This window comes from Agelaius phoeniceus, chromosome 4, assembly GCF_051311805.1.
Source record: "Agelaius phoeniceus isolate bAgePho1 chromosome 4, bAgePho1.hap1, whole genome shotgun sequence".
Lineage (NCBI taxonomy): Eukaryota > Metazoa > Chordata > Aves > Passeriformes > Icteridae > Agelaius > Agelaius phoeniceus.
The window spans coordinates 56,455,858-56,478,186 of NC_135268.1; the positions used below are offsets into that span (position 1 = coordinate 56,455,858).

General features: G+C 41.5%; 1 protein-coding gene across 2 annotated transcripts in view; it reads left to right on the forward strand.

The window, feature by feature from the left end:
* The first annotated feature begins 1,823 nt into the window (after positions 1-1,823).
* Positions 1,824-22,329, forward strand: part of PPARGC1A (PPARG coactivator 1 alpha) — a 368,271-nt gene continuing 347,765 nt past the window's right edge. For both annotated transcript variants that reach the window (XM_077177654.1, XM_054633191.2), the window contains exon 1: positions 1,824-2,432. In XM_077177654.1, coding sequence (XP_077033769.1) covers positions 2,346-2,432 — 87 coding nt within the window. In that variant the 5' untranslated portion in view covers positions 1,824-2,345. The remainder of the gene's footprint in view (positions 2,433-22,329) is intronic.

Consider the following 22,329-nt stretch of genomic DNA (forward strand, 5'->3'; position numbering starts at 1 on the left):
CTTGACCACCATGATGGTGACAATGATGTTAGTGAGCTAATTCACACAACAGACAAAGAGATTACTGTCCATTTCAGGAATGGCTGGTTGACTGACAACACTACAAGTGGTCTGCAGGAGTAACACATAAGACTGTCAGTTTTCAGGTCTTGTTTTGCTGCCAGCAGAAGTGCACTCTTTGAGGCCTTGAAAAGGTTGGGAGTAGTTCACAGCTACCAGCAAAGACTACACCAGGATCTCCACTGGTAACTGATCACTGTGCAATTAAGCTTAACCTCCTACCAGTGATGGTCCCCCAGAGGAACTCTCTGAAATTCAAATGAAGAGATTTTGAGCTCGACCAAATGGTTATCAGCAGGATGAGGAACCATGTTTGAAGGAAAAGGATAGTCAGAATAGAATGCACTAAGACTTAATATGAAGATGAAATTGCTTAAAATTTTAGAAGCGAGATGCTTTGAACACTGACCCCTCAGACAATGGGAAATTCAAGAATGATGGTGAAGTGACAAGGAATTTTATGCCTTAATTGTTGCTGTCTGAAAAGCTGAAATAAATTCTTAGGCCATGTGAGTTTTGTGGGTCACTGATGAGCAGCCTAAACAGGATGAAGTCTCTGAAAGCAAATACTGGAGCAATCTGAGAAACATTGTGAGCATAGTGAAGGCCTTGTTTCTGATCTGCTTTCTACAGTTTGTTACTGGGACTCTTCATGCTGTACTTTTAACTGGTTTAGGGTAGGATGAAAGGCTCTTTGACCTCATTTGGGACAGAGCTGTCTGTCACAAGTGTTCCTCTGGATTATGAATTCTTGGCTAGACTTCTTTTGGACAAAGTCAACTCATGTGAAAAAGGGGAGTTTCTACTATGCTCGAGTGTGTTTCACAGGATTCCATACTTTCCATATTCATGCCACAGTTGTTTTCTCAACAAGTGGAATGACCAAAAGCTTCCATGGGTGTTACTAAATGGTGTTTTCTTCCTAGGAGTGTCAGGTGAGGGGAAGTGAGGACTTTCAGTGGACTTTTGATCAGTTGTGCCACAAAAATGTGTCTAGTCTTTTCTACTGATGGCTGTGGGCTGTTATGACTACTGGGTGGTGCTCACCAAACTCCCCTCTCTCCCAGCTAAGCTTTGGAAGCAAATACAGTAATTTTTAGAAGTTAAAACCATATATTTGTATATGAAACAAAACAGTTATTCGGAAAAAAAGTACCGTCTGTATTATTTGCTTTACATTCACAATTAGCTGAGTTTTGTGATATCAGTGTTAATTGATGAGGACAATGTTCCCTTGTCAGAGGTACTTGCTCGAGGTACTGGGTCTGCAAGCAGCATAAAGCATACTCAAGGAGCGGAGTCAACGTAATCCAATCTATTTCTGCTAATTTCCTAGAAAACACTTTAAGATCATGATATTTTGCATGACCTCGCCGTGTCCGATGAGCAATTTAGCGACGTCTTACGGGCCGTCAGTGTTACCCTTCCTCAGGGCGGGAGGGTCCCCCGTGCCCCGGGGCTGGCCGGGTGCTGAGGCGAACACCCCCCGAAAGGAGCAATCAGCGGAAGCCGCACCTGCCTGCACGGCTCTTGAGAAGTTTCCCATCGCTTTTCCCGCCCCCTTCTTCTCGGCCGTCAGCGGCCGGGCTGCGGCGCCGGTGTCGAGCCCGTGCCCACACGGCTGCGGACGGAGCCGCAACTTTGGCGGCGCGGGGCTGCGGGGCTGCGCGCACGGCTCGGCACAGCTCGGCTCGGCTCGGCTCGGCGGGGCCGGGCGCGGGGCGGGGCGGGGAGGCCGGGCCGCGGCCGGGAGGGCGGGCCCGCCCGCGGCGGCGCTGCCCCGGCGCGGCGGGGGAGGACGCGCGTCGCCACTTGCCCGCTCCTTCCCCGCCGCGGTGCGGCCGCAGGTTCCGCAGGCGCCCCCTCGTTCCCGTGCGCAGGGGCCGCGCTGCCGAGCGGGGCCGGGCGGGGATGGCGAGGGCGCCCGGCGCTGGTGATCCGGTGCCGGGCTCTGTAGCGCGGCCCGTCCCCGGCGGCGGCGGCGGCGGCGGAGTGAGCGCGCGCACGTGACCGGCCCCGGCCCCTCGGTGCCGCCGCGAACGGCCGCGCTCACACGCTCAGACACACGCGGTACCCGCGCCTCCATCCCTCCACCCAGCCATCCATCCATCTATCCAGCCGGCCAGCCAGCCCCGCTCCCCCGCACGCACCGCGCCGGCCGCCGCCAGCGCGAAGCTGTCGGCACCGCTCCGCGGGGGCAGCGCCGGCGGCGGCAGCGACCGCGCAAGAGGCAAGAGTTTGCGAGGGCTGCTCGTGCCTTCCCGAAGAGGTTTTGCGCCCAGAGGATGGCTGGCTGCGGGCTGTCGGAAGACGCTTGCTTCTCCTCCTTCTTTTACAACTACACCTCCTCCTGGGAGACCTCCTACAACCAGGTAAGAGGTGGCCGGTGCTGCGCGCTCGCCGCCGCTGCGCCCGCCCGGCTCCTCGGGGGAAAACGAAGGTGGTGCCAGTGTGTGCAGGAAGGGTCTGGAAGTGTTTCTGTTCAGCATGTGTGTTGCGGGTTGGGGGGGCTAAATCAGCCGAAGAAAGAAATGAGAGAAAAGAGCCTCTTCCCGTGTGCCTTTCAGCCCCCTTGCCTCTGCCCCCTCCCCTCCCGTGAGGAAGAGGAGCGTGAGGAGGACTAAGGAACGAGAGCCGTAGCCCGCGGAGGGCTCTGTGTTGCCCGGGAGCAACTCGGGGCTCAGCCGGGCAACTCGATCGGAGTGCCCCGAGCCTGCCCTCGGCTGCACGGAGGGACCGCGCTGAGGCAGCGGGGCGGGGGGAGCAGGGTGCGAGTGACAGGCTGCGTGCGAGAGGGACCCCCCGCACCCGCTGCCTCCTCCCGCAGAAATGGCTGCATACGCGTCCAGATCCGTAATTTCGGATCCTGCCTAGGTGGAAATAGTTCGGCTCACCCATCTCTCTCTGTAATTCACCCCCGATCCCCCTTCACGCACTTAACTTTGATGACTGTGCAATGCGGAGCGCGCAGCCGGGTAACGCCGGCCGGCTCCGTCCCTCCCGCCCGCGCCGGGGCTCGGGCGGCGGGGGGCGGCTGGCGAGGCGGTGGGGGAGAGCGGGGGGAAACCAGAAATCGCGCCTCAGAGGTAGAGAGCTATTCTGGGAGCCTCCGAAGCGCCTTTAATTAAATAACTGTTGTAGTCTGCTGCCCCCGCTGCTTGTCTGGTGAAAGTCTACAGGCAACTGTCATTTATAAACTACACCGGTGTGTGTGTGCGTGCGTGCGTGGGGAAGGGGTTTTCTGGCGCTGGCGTGACAGGAAAAGTTGGGCAGCGGATGGAAGCGGGCCGCGGAGCGGGCGAGAGGCGCCCCGGGCTGTGCGGGCGGTGGTGCCCGCGGGGGGACGAGGAGGGTCAGCTCCCCGCTTCCCCTGCGGGGGACAGAGCCCGCTGAGCTCAGGGGAAAGCGTGCAGCCCTACGACCCCAATTTCCAGGCGACTGAGACCCCCAAACTAGCAGTGAACAGTCTGAGGGTACACCTCACGGCGAGGCAGGGAGACGCCGCGCGCACTTCCCTGCTCCAGGAGTTGCGAGCGGCGAGGAGCGGGGCCGCCCTTGGGCAGCGGCCGGCCGGGGAGCCCGGGCGCGGTGGGGCTCGAAGCCCTGACAGCCTGCTCGTCCGAGGCAGCCGAATAAATAAAGACGTATCGCTGTGTCCCGGTGCGAGCGGAGCCCGCCGGGCCCATCGCGGCAGCGCCCGCTCCGTGCCGGGGACAGCCGCCTGCCGGGTGTGCCGCCCCGGCCGGCAGAGCCTTCCCGGCGGGGAGCAAGTCAGGCTGGCGTGCGCCGAAGAGAGGGGGACTCGTGTGGGGACCAGCCACGCATCAGGCTTAGAGCCGGCGCTGAAACGCCGTCTCCGGGCGCGCCGGAGCCCCTCTGGCTCGGCGGAGCCACCCGGAGCCCCCCTGGCAGCCCCGCGGCCGGCGGGGACAGCGGCGCTTGGCCGGTCCGTGGCGGGGCCGGGAGGGCGCGGCCGGAGCCGGCGCTCGGAAGCGCGGCGGGGCTGCCCGGACTCCGGGCCCGGCGCTCGGCGTGGCCGGGGCCGCCTCGGCGGGAGTTGGCGCCGAGCTCGGCGCTCGCAGGGGCTCGGGGTGGCCGGGGCTCCCGAGCCCGCTCGGGCGTGGGCTCCTCCGCACGTACCGAGGACACACACCGGTGCCGGTGTGCCCATATGAACACAGAACGTGCGTTATTGTCCTGCTAAATGCGAGCCCGTGCAAGTCACTGGGATTTAAGAAGGGCTCATGCCTGATATAAAAGGCAGGCAGTTACAGGGAAGACTCCTTTGAAACCATCGGAGGGGGAAAATGCTTAGGAACGCAGACAATAAAATCAGGTTTAAACCAGCTCCTTTATCTAAAGTTAGTTTCATTCTGTAGCGAAACAGTTCGGTGAAAGAATGGTGAAATGATAGGTTCCCTTACATCCCCTTTCAGGAGAGCAAGCCATATCACAATGGAAGCAGGAAGAATTGCTGGCAAATCCAGAGTTGATCTGTTCTAAATAGCAGTGTTGAACTGTATCTAAGGGAAAACGCGGGAGATAATTCAGAATGCAGAAGGTCTATTTATAGCAGGACTATATAAACTGTAGGATATATACACAAAGTTGAATTAAATATGCATGATTAGGAAAGGTGTTTCGAAGGAGAAGGTGTAATCATTACATAGCATTACAACGGATGAACAGATGAGCTTGCAAGAGCTTCCAGGGTGAAGATGAGAGGAATTTTTAAGACACATATTCTTTCTGGTGCTCAAGGCTCCTTTCTATTTTCATCTTTTGCGTATTACGTTACCATTTATATCAGTCAAATTCATCAGCTGAGGATTAGCGGTAGATGTTAGTCTGAATATGAAATCAAAATGAATATGGGATTTTGCTGCAAATACATTTTCCTTACAAGTTTTAGCACTTAAAAAGGCAGACTTGGCTCAGACTTGACTGTCAGCCATATTCGTGTTTGTTTGTTTTTACCTGAACTGAGTTAAAAAAAAAAAAAAAGCTTTCAAACCTTCTTGCTAAATTTAGCAACATAGCCGAAATAGAATTTGTTTTGTTTTAAACAAAACAGCAAACAGAAAAACTTTTAAAAAAGTGCTGATATGAGAAGATGGGTTGACTACTGGAAAAATAGTTTTTTATTCCAAATCAATATGATGCACTCTCAACATCTTATACGAGGTAAAAGGATCCCTTGTATAATATCAATCGCGGCTCAGCCATAGCTTTCTCAGAGGATCTTTTCCTGGCATCTCAAGGCTTTAATGAGAGTACAAGTAATCAAAATACAACTCAACAATGGAACCAGTCAGGTTAAACAGAACAGTGACTTCTAGAAGCATAATATACTGTCTGGCAGCTGTGAGAAGAGAGCTCTGATGTTTGTTTTATAATTCAGAGTTTGAGAGATGTGTTTCAACCTTTATATTTTGGTGCATTATTGCAGTTCGTTTTTAAGCACAAGCTTATATGCATGATTTGTTGGTAATATTCTTGGAAGGAGCTTTTCCATTGCATATTAAATTTCAAAGTGCATCACAAAAATGCTTGTAATGGAGAAATCATGTCTAGAAACTTTATGAAGTCTGTTTTGAATCAATTTCTTAGATAGTCTTCCCGAATATAAGGCTCCATATTAGTTACAAATAAGACTTCACATTATTAAGGATAACTTCAAAAAGATTGAGTGTTCTCCTGAATCTTGCTGTCTTTTTTTAGAGTTATTGTGGTACAGGGACTAAACCATTATGCTAAATTCCAGAGCAGTCAAACTTGTAGACTTAAATCCTGAGAACTTTGAACTGTGGTTGCATAAACTTACCTATGTTGTCTTGCCAGTGTGTATAAAACTGAGATGAAGAAATATCCTTCAGATTTCCTGTTGAGTTATTCTGTGTTCTTCATTTTTAGATTGTCACTTCTGGTTCTTTATTTTTGCTGGAACCTTCCTGAATGTGTCTTCTGAAAATTTTCTTTACATCTGTTTCTTAATTAGTAGTCATGAGTAAATAACAGCTATTTCTAAGTGCTGCAAGGGGTACTCAGCCTCGCAAGAGCAGTAATATTTCTCGGTATAACCTGTCTATGCTGAACTAGCAGCATTATTTGTATTAATTATTTTTCATTCTCCAGTTAAGGATTGGATACGTTGTTGTGTTACTAATCTATGTGGTTGGGAAGTGCTTGAAAATAATTTGAAATGTAGTTTTTGTGAATGAAATTCTATGACTAACACATACATTTGGATACTTATTTTAATTTGACGTCAAAATCCTTGCAGTATGGAAGTAAAATGAGGAGTGTGCTGCCTGACTGATGCCATTATTTCAGAGATTTTTCCCTGCAACTCTCAGCCGTGGACTTAGTAACTGGCACCATTTTCTTTGTCCTGTGTTTTCAAACCTAGCAGTGCACTGTACAACATACTTGGGCAAAATGTATTCTGTGGGTATTAGTAAGTCAGTGAAAGATGAAGCTAAGAGCCAGCCTTGTGGGTTGCCTCTTTGTCTTTACATGAGCAGGGACAGAAGTGCCCTAGTGTAGCTTTCTGCCAGTATTTTTGAGGAGCTGAACTGAGTGTAGTATATTAGTATGTTGCTTTTATGAATTTTACTCTCAGTAAAATTCTTTTACTTAGAGTATGACCAGTGGCCACTTCTCAGGGGCAATCGACCAAAACAACCTTTTGACTTATTTTTGTTTCCATATTTTCTGGTCTTTTTTTTTTTTTCTTTAATGTTATTTGAGTAGTAGAACACGAAATCTACGCAGGTTTGGCATTATGCTAGATTAATTTGTGTTAATGCCCTGCACGTGTAGAGCATATACTGAGTATGTCTATGTATGAGAGATACCAATCTGTACAAGATTGGACAGTGCACTTTATGGTTTTTGAAGATGTTTTTCTTAAATGGAAAAAATCTCAGTCAATAGTTGTACATTATTTGATGGTGAAAACCAATGGAATAATACAATCATTCAACTGAAGTTACATTTTAACAGAGCCTGTAACATCTGTGCAAATTAAAAGAAGGCTGTCAAAACTAAATTAGTTAAGAAAAAAATGCAATCCTGGTTTAGTATTAACAGAAAATACTATGTAATTTTTAAAAAGACTGAATCCTGGATTTGAAGTTTTCCTGACTCCAAGGGGTGTTCGTGCACAAAGCTGAAAAAATAGCAGTAGAAATGAAAGTGAAACTGAAGACACCTATTTTCTTGACATCCCAGCAAATGATAAATGATAGGATAATGAGAAAGATGTAGTTTATTAAAAACAGGTAACAGGTAAAACAGGACTTTATTAAAAATGTTGTTAAACATGATTCTCTTTCTTTCAGTGATTAATCCCTAAATTGCTCATTCCACACAGTAGCTTTGAAAAGTGTATTCTGATGGCAGGTTCATCTCACAAAAAAAGCACAGTTTAAACTCGGAATGAACCATTTCCTCATGCCCCAGAGAACAGCAATTGAATAGTTACACAGTAGAGCACAATAGCACAACTTTAAAGCCCATGCAGAAAATGGGAAAGGTATTATTGTTGTATCTAATTTTAGAGGAAAAACTCATGTGCAGATTGTGAGTTACAGTTATGGCTGCGATGAACTAATGCTGTTCAGTGCTTTATACATGAGATGGGATTTTCAAAAATACAGTTTTGTTCAGGAGAGAATGTCAGTAGTTCTAGCAATGCGTTCTGAAGGAAGAGGGCAGGGAGTTCTTAGCTGGTCAAATGTTCATGTGGTCTAAGCAGAAATGTAAAAGTGCAGGGTTTGCATTGGAATGAGAATGGGGTCATCCACCCTTTGTACTCATCATCAGGGAAGCAGAACCTTCTTCCAGAGAGACCATAGGAAATCAATGTGTACACTTTGCTAGTGTAGAGATAAATGGGTACTGCAGAAGGGTATTAAATATAAAAGGGCAGCAGTAAAATGATTTACTACATGAAGAAGTGGAACTTTCTTTTGGTCACCTAAAAAGCAATTTTCATTTTTTGATAACATAATTATATTTTTTTAATACTAATAACAGAAAAGGCTGGCAAATCAGCTATTTTACATGGATTTGAGCTATACAATAGAAGCTAGGAAAGCCTTGATAACAAATAGCAGCTTATTTACAAACATTTACATGTTTTTTTAACATATTATCTGGCACTTATAATTTAGATTTTAATGATCTGATCTGACTCACCAAAAGTTAATGGGTTTTTTACTGTTTTTTCCTGAGGCGGTGTGGATGCTTGTGATCCAGTTTGTCTCGCCATGACCAGAAGGTATCACTGAGGGATACCAGCACAACGGATGCACAGAGGAGAGAACCTGACGTACATTTAGGTGTGGAGGCTTAATGAAATGTGGAAGAGCAGGTGCACAGTCCTAATGTGTCGGTGGTTTTTTAATTTCCTATGATGTGTCTGTCTGCTGTGTGGGCAAAACTCCTTGTACATTTAAAACTTATAGGGCTGTAAAACTGCTAAAAAGGACAGAAGCCAAATAATTCTACTGTATTTTTTGTCTTAGGCTCTGTGCTCTCTACAAGTGGCAGTTAAGATTCTCCTTCTGCTACATCACTGTGTGTTACTGTCTCCTCTCTAAAGGTAAAATTAAGGTGAAGACAGATTAATAGGAGAGTGACCCTTGCTCTGGTTATAGCACTTGTGACACTGGTGCTAATTTTGGAAGGAGAAATTGGGTATTTGCAGTTCCATGTGAACTCACTGTGACCCAAAATGATGAGAGGTGTGTCTATGCTAGCACTTTTCCTGAGGGCAGGAGTGTGCTGTGCTCATCCCAACGCTGCTGTGCTTTGGTTAGTGTCCTAGGCTGGTCTCATTGCTATTGATCAGAGTTCCTTCTGGATAAAGCTGGACTGAGAGATGTGTTCCAGGAGTACCTCTAGAACATTTGAGCTACAAATTTATATTCAGCTAAGGAGATGAGATCAGATCTAGGGTGGAGTTAAATTATCAAACCATACCTTGAAGTGTGTGGTGCAGAGCATGGAGTGTAGACATCAGGTCCTCCACCAGCTCTCTGACTTTTCCAGTTTTACAATTCTACAATACTTGCTTGTGTAGACAGTCCTTGCATCCAGCTGAGTTTGTCTAGCAGAGAGTGCATGGAAGCCCGTATTTGGGAAGCTGGTTGGAGGCTTGTGGATAGAACAGGTCACCCGACATGCACCCTTATGTTGCAATCATAAGGCCATTATTCTTTCCCTCAAAAAGGGGCAGTTTGTGCTGGCATGAAGAGGAAAGGTTCATTTCATCTCTTGTAATATAACACGAGTGAATAAGAGGCCCTGGTACTTTGGCTTGCTAAAGCTCTCCACATTTTTAACCCATTTTATTATTTGCAAGAGCAATTTAGTTCCTAATGTTAACAATGAGTGATTATGATTCTGTACTTCCGTTTACAGCACAAATTAGCATTTTGTTTTCCATTACAGCTTTGAATGAGGAATTTAATGTATAATTTGCTGCAAATAGATGTTATCATCTCTTTGGATGTGAACAACCACATAAACTTGAGCAAATGATAAAAATGGAATCAATTACTTCTCAAATGGAAGTAGTTTACAAACCTTCACAAACAAAATGGCAATAGTTGGTGGTTATTGTAACAAATAATTAGTTTTTTTTTTTAAACAACATTTATTGAATTCTATTGACAATTTACTAATTGCTTATAGAATATTTAATCATCCTCCTCACAAAATACATGCCAGAAAATATATGGATTTTTTAAACTGTAGATTCCCTCTGTTGTCCTTGTATGAAGCTTTTCTCATACTTTTCTGGTTATATTCACCTGTACAAATGTTCCAGAAGGGTAGCACTGAACCACAAATCATGCTGCTGCTGCTGCTGATTAGAGAGTTTCACAATACTCTGGAATTAGTAGATTACGACGGAAATTGTGGAGGAGGGAAGAATTAAGAGTAAGTGTTGTAGGCTGTATGCTGAAGGTGATGTAAATTTTTCTGCCACTTTTGACCTCATGATCTATGTTCTGGTTATTAGAAGGATAAAGAAGAGAAGAGACATTATTGCAGTTGCTAGAATGAGTGAATGCTGTCAGTCTCCACTGTAGGGGGAGGTAATATCTTGTACTTTAATGAGTTTCCTAGTGTGAATTTCACAAAGGAAGTTTTCCACTGTCAGTTGCTGTGATCTGCTTCTGTATTATACAGAGTTATTCATGCCTGGAAAAATACCAATCCACTGACAAAGTCAGTGTGAGAAACAGTCCAGAATCACACTCAGTCTCTTCCCATTGCAGAGACCTTCCTCATGTCTAAAGGATGTAATCCAAGTGTCATTTTCAACCCCTTCCTTTCAAATAGGCTATTTCTAAATTCTGATGATTTTCTACATACTGGCTTGCATATTTGTTTATTTCTGATCCCCTAAAGCTTTGACCCTAAAGTCACCACCTACATGATTTTCTGTCACTGTGAATTAATCAGCCTTTTTCTCACAGTAACCCCAATGTATCCATCCATTCTGTATACAATATAAGCCCTGGTGGTACAAAGTGTCTTGATTGCCCCTACCTACACTCTTACCCTTACTTAAAAATACAAATTGGAGTCCATGCTTTGTTTCATTTAATACTGTAGACTTTACACCTCTTGTCATTTTAAAGCCTTTGCATAATTTAGTTTTTCCCTGTTTACCATTAATACCACCTCTTTTTGTTTATTACTAATGCTAGATTTGATGCTTGCTGGGTTGGTTCCCTGAACAAGAACTTTTTTGCTATCTCATGCTTTCCCCTTTGTCTCATTGAAGTCATGAGCCCATTGAGGAGGATCATGTAGGCTTTCATCTACCTGGTTTCTTGAAAGCCATTGTTGTCTAATTATTAAAAATGTGTAATCTCATTTTGCACTTGGAAAACTGTGGAACAAACTGACTAAAACCCCATTCATCACTCTGCTGCATTTCACTCTATTCATCTGTTGCTTATTTCTTTAGGTTGGTGTCTGCTGCCATACTTGGATCAGTCTGTAGATCAGATGAACAATAGCTTTTTATTGTTCTAATAATTAAAAAAAGACTAATGGTGTATTTTCTAATTTGCTTCACTCTACCAAACATTGAAGTAATTAAGGGGAAAAAAAAAGGCAGAATGGGAATAGTATAGCTTGCAATTCAGGGTCCTGTAGTCAGCCTTTTAGCCTTCTTTTGAAACCATGGAGCTGATTGTTTAAGATGGAGATTTTTCCTAATTTTATTTTTGAGGCAGCTGTTGGTTGTAAAAATTCACTTGCCTTCTCATTTTGACTATAAGTCTGTTTATTTGTTTGGTCCTTTTTTTTGTCTTTCAGAGCAAACTGACTTGGGCTAGAGCAGGTCAATCTTATGATACTTTGGTTTGCAGTGAACTTTTTTGAAGCTTAGAATGTGTGTCTGGTGTAATGATTCCTGAAGAGTTGATGGAAGTTCATTTTAGGAATGTGTGCCTGGCTTCATAAAACATATCCACAGTTGTCACAGGCTCCCTGGACTGAGCAATTCACAATGTCAGAGGTTTATTTGGATAGTAAAACTCACAAACTCACTCCAATGAGTTAATTTACTTCAACCATTTCCTTTCTTTTTCTGTCTCTTTTTTAAATTATATTTTCTGAGTTAAACAGGACATTGTGAATTGATATATCTGCTCAACTTTGACTTGTCATTCATGATACTTCTTATTATATCTGCCTGCTACCTACATGTCTCAGTTTGCTTAGGCCTTGATCCAGCAGACCACTTAATTGCTCAACAGTAAACCCTTGGAAGTCGAGGGAACTGCTTACAGGTTATAAATGGATGTGTGGTGTATTGGATTAGGGCCTTCAACAGCTGTACCTCGAGGACAGAGAACTTTGCTTCCATCTTGCTTGTCAAGAACTTGCCATGCTTTGAATACATTACAAGTATTAATGGTAATTGTGGTGGTGGGAGCAAGAAAGCAGTGAGGAGATCAAGGAGACCTGGTCAATTCTCCTGTGGCAGTTCATTCTCCTTCTTTTTAAAATGGTTTTACAAATAAAAGATGATTACTTTTCTCCCAACCAAAAAGCTGTGTGATTAAATGCATAGGTTGTGCTCTAAAATGCAAACTTACTACAGAAAGCCTTCCATGACATATATTTGAGAGTGGGAAACTCCAGGTTTAAAGAAAAGGAAAAAAAGATGGGTGTAAACATGTAATGGTAAAAAAAAAAATGTAAGTAGGACATGCACACACTGAAACAATGACAGAATGAACTACTGACCAAATAAATTAGCAAAACAAAAGTAAGGTTGCACTCCCATCTTTTTTTAATTTTCATCCAAAAGACTGGTAATTGTTGGAGGATTAAAATAATTCATATTCAAGGATAGAAAGTGATAACAATATGCAGAGCTTGGATGCTCCAGCTATACAAGAGACAGTGAAAGGAATACTTTTCTCTCTGTGGGATGTCAAAGCCAGAAGAGGGGGGAAAAAACCAGGAGGGGGTTGTGGCTCTTTGATGTCACTTACAGAATAAGAATAATGCTGTAAAAGAAATAGCATAATCTTTTTCTATTTATCTAAGTCCTTTTTTTTCCTAAAGAGTTAGGGCAGCATTGTTAATTGATTTTTCTGACGCTCATAATAACAGCTGTATTAAAAATAATTTAAAAGAATTTTTTTCTAGGAGCTGAGCCCTGCAGATTCTGTTGTAGAAAAGTGGGTAGAGAGTGGATTATTATACATCACTGTTCTCACATAATTATAATCTGCTTGATTGGTAAAATGCATGTTGTGCTTTTGCATTGTCCATTTTCAACCAGTGGTGTCTTTCCAATAAGATTTGCTGGTTTAATAGTAATAGCATCAGGAAGTCTCATGCCCTTTCAGTATAAATAAAGGTTGTCCTAACAGCTGCTCAGATTGTGCTGGCAGAGTAGCCATCGTTGCTGGAGTGTCAGTTTTTGGCCAGAATATTTTAACACGCTGGGGCTTTTTTCTGGTTACCAGTGGTTGAATCATGTCCAACTGTGAAAACAGATGTGTGGCTTTTTTGGGAAGTAAAGTTAATTAGGGGTCATTTATGAATTGGTTCTTTTTTTTTTAAATTAATACTTTATTTTTTAATTTATTTACTGTGAGGTTAGAGGATACCTTTAGAAAACAAATTGGGTCTTTTTATGAACATGAACTTGGACAGATCCAAACAAACAACATTATAAAGAAAATTTTGGGTATATCCACGATAAAAAGAACCTTTCAATTGCACATTAGCTTTAAAAACAATGTTAAAAATGAAAAGAAGAAATACTTACTCAATACAATGAGGCAAAAATGGAAAATAAAAATGACTGGTTTATCATGGTGCATACTGTGTATTACTATTGCTATCTTACCATTTTGTAAGGATGCCCACAGTCTTTTCACATCTGTATGGGCCAACCTTTAACACATGTCTCACTAAATTTTTTGTTTTCTTCATCTTTGACTTTCATCTCTGAAAAGAATTCTTTAGGTGAAGACTGAAAAATATTTCCCATGTTTCAGATACTACTTTCCCTTTTGTGTTTATTATAGTCATTTGTACCTTTAACAATGATGTCTGTCTATTTTTAAGTCTGCTGGTAGACAACCTAGTTTTGTGGAAAAGAGAGTTTTTCACATGAAGAAAGTTTTAGTCTTGTGATTCCTTTCTAATTCTTCTTGTTCTTGATTGTTGTATAAAATAAATAGAAAATATGGAAAAAAAACAAACAGCAGCAATTGATGTTAAAATTAATTAAAAAAATTAAATTTGATAAATTACAAAAATTGCTGTCAAAAATTAAACAAGCAAACTTGTTTGATTTCTGTTACTCTTGTTGCAAATAATTGTCATATGAAATGGAAATCTGTTTATTAGAGCATCCTGAAGCAAGGATGTTGTCCCTGTGCACATACTGGGGCTGCACAATGTATGGAGCAATGACACCCCAAGTGTGCAGAAGTGTCTCTGGAATTGCCACTAAACCTTCATGTCTGAATGAACAATAACCTCATTGAGCAGCATTCAACTTTCCTAAGACTATTGCAACTGTAAAATAGCAATGCAAGCGGGACAAAAAGAGATTGTTATGCATATATTTTGCTGCCTTTTTTTTTTTTTTTTCTTTTCACATGGGGAAAAAAAGAATATTTGGAGAGATCATGGAGAGACCATTATAAAACAATTATACTTGTGGAGATGACAAACATCTATGTCCATGAAACCACTGAGGTTCTCCCATGAGTAGATTGAACCACAGGGCTTACTTGGTGCTGTGGATGGAATCCCTCTTAGAGAGTCCCAGTGAAAGACTTTGCATGTTTGGAAGAGTATGTTGCCCATCAGGATTTGCAGAGGATGAGGAGATGATGTATTTCTAGTGGTTTTAGGTGTTTTCTGTAAGGGACATTGCCCATTCCTTGAGCAGAATGAGCATCTGTTGGATTAGTAGTTGCCCAGGATTATGAAAGGATGTGGCAGCACTACCTGCAGTGCAGGTTTCTAAGGCCTGACATGTAAGGTTCCTATTTTTGGATATAGTTTTGCCATATGTTAACTGTATGAACTGGGTTTTGCCAGTTGTATGTCTCAAGCAAGGGTAGTTGTTTGGTTGGTTTTGTGTCTTTATGTTGGGTTCTTTTCTAATGCAAATATGAAGAAATGTGATTTTACTCTCTTCAGAAATGTCACTAGATTTAAAAAAATGCAGAATTTCATACTGCAATATATAATTAAATCTTGTTACCAGGAAAGGCAGTATAAAGTATGGACCTTTTTAAAAAAGATTTGTTATTTTTATTTTTTCTTAGTGAAGATTATTAAGTATAAGACAAAAAGCAAACAAGAGAATAAAAGGACTGGCATATTGAGAATATTTTATAAAATATTAATTCTTTTGTAGTTTAGAAGATGTAAAGCAAAGTGGCAGCAAAAGTCAGAGCTGTATTTGATTAGAAATCAAAAGGTTATTAATAGTGCTGATTACTTCAGCTTAGTTATATCTGCTCTAGTATTACTCCTATTTGTTTGCAACACTAATCAACCTCACTGTAAGCCCTTATCTTTGACCAGCCAGAAGAAATCATAAAAGGAAATAATTGTTTAGCGAGAAAGACTTTGATAACAGCATGACTCTTGTGTGGGAGACAAGGAGATAACACTGTCGGAGTGAAATGATAGAACCAAGGTAGCTAAGGTGATAAATTCTTTAGCTGTCTTGTCCTCAGCAGGAAAATATACAGCAAATTAAAGATATCTTTTTAAGAATTGTTTTAAGAACTGATCATGGTTGTAATTTGCATGTTTCACATTTGCATGTGTAGAGGAAATGGTGGAGATTTGGTTTTGAGAATAATACGATTTCATAAAGCCACAGATTTAGCCAGAGTTTGACCAGGTGATTCAGTCACAACTTACTATTCAGTTATCTCTCTATTGAATTGAAAATTGTGCTTAGTGTTGGAATTTAACTTGACCAAAATATTTTACAAAATATAAGTACTTATATGAAAGAAGGCAGAGAGCATTCAGTAAAGCTTTTGCTACTTACTGTATTGGTTGATCATTCTCAATGTTTGCTGTCTTTAGCAGGTCTTGGTTTTCATTAGGGTTACTCAGAATTAATTTTCTAGGTGAAAGTTCTCTTTATGACTTGACCTGGTCAGTTGGGAAGCCCTTCAGTATGTTTTTGTTTCTACCTACAAAAAGTACTTTAACTCAAGACATCAGTGTGTAATTTTTTTTTTTTTAAGCTAATCAAAATGACCTCTTTAAGACTCTTACCAGAGGACATTTTTTGCAGACTTCAAGTACATTTGCATAACTTCTCTGTTTTCCTTCCAATTTTTTGATTTCCCTTCAGGAAAATCAGATGTCAGAAGCACAAGATGGTACTTCAGTATTGGTCTCTGCAATGCTGTCAGTGCTACAGCAAGAATTAATTTACCAGCTTCACTTTGTTTTGTTCAAGGTTTAAATTCATTTTTTGCTGCAGTGTCACAATGAGGGCTCACATTGAGGAACTTGTGTTTGTCAATACTTGCTGAGTTAACTGAGTTGTGACTATCCAGGACACAGTCTACCACCCTGTACATATGTTACATTTTCTGTGAATTGATCTGCAACTTAGTACTTTATTTTATCCAAACAGGCTCAAGAGCAAGCAATCAAGGAAGAGTCAAATCCATGTATTTTAGCATCAGTGATTGCCTGTAGTGGTTTCAGTGTGGTGTAATCTGCAGTCAGGTGTGCTGAGGAAGTTACCATGCCAGCTGTTCACCTTTGCTGCCCCATTGTGTTAGTGTGACTTTGGGACAGAAGGCTCTACACCCAAATTGTCAAGCTTAACTGCTCACTCATTTGATCCCTAACCTGGTTCTTTCAAAATGACCTAAACTAATAGAACAATGAAAAAATTCTACTGTTATGAATCTTTACAACAGCAAGCAAACCTGCATTCATTTTGAAAGAGCTTGGGTAGAGTGGTGATCTGCTGTCATGCTGGGTGACCATCAAGAAGTGATGATGAGCAGCTAAAGGTCTGTAGGGATGGTAGCCTGGGTCAGCTGCAGCCTCCAGAGACTCACTGAATTCAGCCTGTTCACAGTAAAAGCACTAAACTGGGAGAGCTACTATGTAAATAAGAATGAAGAGCTTTTTCTGGGAAAAGTTTGAGATGAAAACATTGGGAGCTTCTTTTTTCAGTAGATGTGGATTTTTCCTCACTGAAAAGCTATAGATAGTGAATGAATTTTTTGTAGATGTGTGTTGAGGTTGTGATTTTTATTTTTTCCCCTGCCCATTTGCAAGGAAGTAATGATTTTGAGTGATCACATTTTTGAAGCTCAGCTTTAGACATCTTAAATAGGGTTCACTTTCAACAACTAATTGTTTAGTTTTTACTGAATTTTTGAGCTTTTTGAGCAACCAAATCTTAAACAACAGGAATCTATGTCTCTTGACATGCATGACTCTGATATTTAATGTGTGAAGACAGCTTGCAACCACATTTCAGGGAAAGCTGGATGGGACCCTTGCTAGGCTGGGTTATGCAGAGAATCACCAGTGGTCACAGAAATTGATTATTGTAACTGATGTCTCTTTTTAATGATGTATGCTTAGATGTCTGTAAATCACAGGCAGGACTTTGAAAACTTACACAGACTGCTGTATAAGTTTTTGGAAACAAACCTAGCACGGTCAGCTTCTTATGTAGTTCCACAGTGCAGGGCTCTGTTTCCCAATCTGATTTGATGGCATATATTTTGCTTGCAGATTTTTGTAAGCTGAAACTGAACACTTGAACAGCCTGTCCTGATATCTGTGTGAAACATACATGAGATAAAACAGCCTGAAATAATTCCCTGTAAGCTGTCAGTGACCACACCACGAAGAGTTTTGATTTGGCAATGATGACTGTATTTAGAGTTGAGCCCAGAGGATTTAGGGTAACATTTGTCAAAGGCTTGTTTTCTGAAGGTGCATGGATGTGAGAGTTAAGGTGCCTTTCAGACTTTACTAAAGTTCTCCTAAAATATGTAGTGCTGTGTAGGAACATTTGAGATAGTTTAAAATTAACTAGCTCAAATAACAAAGGCAACAGAGATAGGTAGCACTTCAGCCTTGCAGTGGATTAATGACTACAGGTGTGCAAGTGTGTCAGTGTACCTTCATCCTGTCTACTGTCCAGATCTCAGGAGCACAGCATCATTAGGCTGGAATGGGCCTCTGGAGACCATCCAGTCCAACCCCCCTGCCAAGGCAGGGTCACCTAGGACAGGTGACACAGGAGCTCATCCAATGGGTTTTGAATGTCTCCAGAGAGGGAGACTCCCTGGCTTCTCTGGGCAGCCTTTCCCAGTGTTCTGCACCTTCAATGTAATGCTCATCCTCACGTTGAGGTGGAACTTGTGGTTTAGTTTATGGCTGTTGCTGCTTGTCCCACTGCTGGGAACCACAGAAAAGAGTCTGGCACCATCCTCTGGCACCACCCACCTTGGGGATACTTGTATGTATTGATGAGATCCCCTCTCAGTCTTCTCTTCTCCAGACAAAACAGGCCCAGCTCCTGCAGTCTCTTCTCAAAAGAGAGGTGCTCCAGACCCCTCATCATCTCTGTGCCCTCCATTGGATCCTCTCCAGAAGCTCCTTGTCTTCCTTATCTGGAGAAGCCCAGAACTGGGGGCAGCACTCCAGATGTGGCCTGGATAGAGCCAGGTGGAGGGGCAGGATCACTTTCCTTGAAATTTGGGCCACATCCTTCCCCATGCACCCAGGATCCCATTGGCCCTCCTGGCCACAGGGGCATGGCTGGCTCATGGACTCACATTACCTGAAGGAAAAAGGGTTGTTAACAGCTCTAGGGTTTTCAAAATATTTTAAAATTATTAATCTAGCTTAAAGCCAAAATAAATATAGACATTGAAATGCCTGATTTATGTTAATTTAGATGTATTTGTCTGTCTAGTAATCCTAAATGCTCTACTGTGAAGCATTAGAAATTCCATCTACAACATTTTCTACAATAACTTTCATATGGGTGCCTTAATGAAGTTCTTAATGTAAGAGAGATGACTACTTTTGTATTGTGAAGCAGACAGGTTTCAAATGAGCAAAAAATACATAATTCTCTGAAACAGGATATATATATATAATAAAAGTAACTAACTCAGAGTTAACTTAAAGAGTTGCAAAACATGTTTAAAAGAGTCATGTATAGTCAGTTCTCTGGTAGTGCAGAAATTTCCATTTTTATAAATTAAACTGAAATGGTAGGGTTATTAACCATTGGAGCACGCTTCCAGGGGAAGTGCTTGAGTAACTATCCCTAGAAATATTTAAAAGATCTGTATATGTGATGCTTAGGGACATGATCTATTGGTGGACTTAGCAGTCAGTGCTAGGTTAGTAGTTAGATTTGATGATCTTAATGGTCTTTCCCAGCCTAAATGATTCTATGAGAGTTTTAAGCATTGTCCTGCTGTTTCTGTATTTCTTATTCTCCCCAGCAACTTCAGGAATAACACAATATGTGGCATTTAGTTTGTGTTTAATCTCTCTTTTGTTTTTAAACAGGTCTTCTTCAACTGGTAGCAGCTCTAAGAATTATGTGAGGAGAATTCTAGAAATAAAAACAAATCAGAGAAGACAATGTAATGATGCTCTATACTTACATATACGTTTTCTGTCATTTGGAAACTCAAGGGCTCTTGCTTTTGGTTGCCAAATGTTAGGCTGATTGTTTTCAAGGTGAAGCTGTACTATGCTGCTTTGAACTGATACTGCATGATTAGGGTAATAAGTAAGTGCCACTTAATTGGAACAGGCCTGATCAGAAGACATTCCAGGTAACTGATTTAAGCCAAACAATACTTAATTGCAGTGAATGTTGCTTAATGGGTATGATAATTATGTGCATTGGGGATACCTTCAAATGATTCATTGGTGGTTGGGTCTTTTGTGTCTGCCTCACTGTTGGCTCCTTTTCCTGTTGCTCAGAACAGCTTTCAGTGTCTTCATAAATAGCCATGATTCATTCAGAAAGCAGATAAAACCATGGTTCACTTTTGATAAATCAGCAGTCTAAAATCAGCTTGTTTAAAATCATGATGTCTCTAATGATTTTTGAGGACTTTTTAATATTGTTTTCAGGATTTTGAACTGCTGGGTTTGCTTTTTCAATTTTCTATGTGATCAGGAATGTTAGAAATTGAAATAAGAAAAGACAAGTCACATAATTTCTTGGCTTCTGGATCAAGGCAGGCTCCAACATAATGAGACTTACTAAATCACAGGAGTTGATATGTTCTCTGCCCTTGGCAAATAATTAACTTGCTTTAGTTCTGTCATATTTTCTTACCAAGATTGCTTATTTTCTTCTGCATGAACCTACCTGATGTGTTGCAAAATACACTGTACAACTGGGGAACCCTCCCCCTTTGTAGTTGGACAAAGACAAAACCTGGTCCTTTTCTCACTCATTCTCAAACTTTGGCTTGCAAATGCATATTTTCACCTTCATAATTTAGCCTTGCTCTGTCTATCTTCTCTGCTGGTTTATTATATCAGCAGTATGGGATGCTGATGTTTTCAGCTTCAGCTGCTTTATGTCTGTCCACTTTTTCCATGCACATTTTTGTACTTCTACACTTATTTTTTTTGGGCAGACCTGGGTATAGATATATTGAATATTGTGGAGATATGCAGTGTTTTCTGATTTAATCTGGCAGACAAGAGTTTGCTTCTGATGCTAACATTAAAATTCATTTTTAATTCCAAAAAAGCTCATGCTTCCATATTTTTCAGTGTTCTCTCTTTTTTCTTGAGTGAACATGTTGGATTAACAGAAGTAAAAGTGTTTCAGTTTAAAAGACTTAAAACATATCAATTTATTCCTTTTAGGTTAATGAGTGCTTTTATGATCTTCCTCCTCCCATACCCCTGCCTTACTACATCCAGTCTCCATGTGGGTAGATTTTGACAATGGCTCCCACAAGAAGTGATTTCCAGTGACAGGAACATGTTGAAGACATTTTCATTATTTAAAAAGCAGACATGCTTCTCTGTCAGCAAATTTGCTGCACATATGAAAGTGGGACAGTGTTTTTATTGTGAACTTGAAGAACACTGTGTTACAGAAACACAGGATATTCTGAGTTGGAAGGAGCCCACAGGCACCATCAAGTCCATCTCTTCAGAGAATGGCGCACACAGGGGTCAAACCTGTGACCTTGGCTTTATTAGCCCAGTGCTCTCACCAAGCTAATTCCAAGGCCTTAATAACCCTTTTCAAAACTGAAAGGATCCTTCAGGTTTGCAGGATTACCTTTCCTCCTCTCCTTTCATTGCTCACTATCTCTTCCCTTTTGGAATACTTGAGGAGGAAATTTAGGATGGTGGATAGAAAAGGTGGCATGGGAAATTTTGTTGGCAAAACCAGAACTACATGTCTGCAGAGAGACAAAGCTGTCTCTGTGACTTCAGCCACAAGCAGTCAACATGTTCTGTTGTAGCTATTTATTTAAAGTGGTTGGGAGTATTTAATTTCATTTTCTGTGTATGAAAAAAATATTAGAGATATGAAACATTAAGGATGTTGAGAAACTCTCCGGTATTGTCTAAACTACCTTCTTTGAAGTGTCTAAGGGTTGGTACCATTTACCTGTAGAAATCAGAAATTAAACCAAAATTACTTGAAACACACTTAGCATGATCACTTAGCTCAGGGAATTTGATGTTTTTAAAGCATATTAGTGAGATCTAGACCCTTGTTTTGCCAGGCATTGTACTTACTAATACAATCTATTTTAAGTCAAGGACTCATGTTAAAAAAATCCAAACAAGTAAATTAAAAAATAAGAAAATCATAAATGTAATTTAAATCATGAATCAAATATTGCCCATGTAATAGCCTATTATTCTAGTTCTCTGATGTATAAAGAAACACACGTTTTTATCACAGCGTGACTTTCAATTGAGTGCAACATAAATGCAATTCTTTCATCAGTAATTTCCATATATATACACAAATCTTGAAGTAAAAGCAGTCGTAAAACACACATGAACTAAATCTCTTGAGCGGTCTACAGAATATATATACTTCTTTTTCTGAGTAACTGGTTTTATATTTTTTCCCTTTTGCTGTACTAAATATGATTAAGGATGGCAGTAATTTTAAATATTTTGAGTAAAATTAGGAATAGTTACAATGTTTCTCATTCAGTAACAGATTTTAAAATAAAGGTCGCCATTTTTAGAGAGTTGAAAATAAAATAGTTTGTTCCAAGCTAGCAGAACTATAAAATGGTTGTAATGAGTTTAAAATCTGGTGATCAGGCCAGAGTACAGCTGATGTAGGTGGAGTTGGCTGCCTTCTGCTGAGGACCTACCCCTCTGCCTGTATGAAAATTAGACTTCCTTCACTTGTCAGTGTGTAGTGGAGCTATTTCAATGAAATGCTGCAATTTTAAAAAATGTTTTCAGACTCTGTATAGAAGTCTGCTCCTTATTAGTTGGAGTATCTGTTGAGACTGGAAGTTACCTGCCTCATCCTGGTGCCTGTGTTTTCTTGTGTAAGGACACAAGAGAGAAGTGATGTAAGGATGCTTGAGGTTGCACCAAATCTATTACATGATGTGGTCAAATAGCAAATGCTTTTATTTGCCTGGCTGTCACTGTTTTTAAAGGGTGCTTTAAGACCTCTCACCCGAAAGGGGGGTGCTTCCACCTGCCTTATCTTCATCCTAC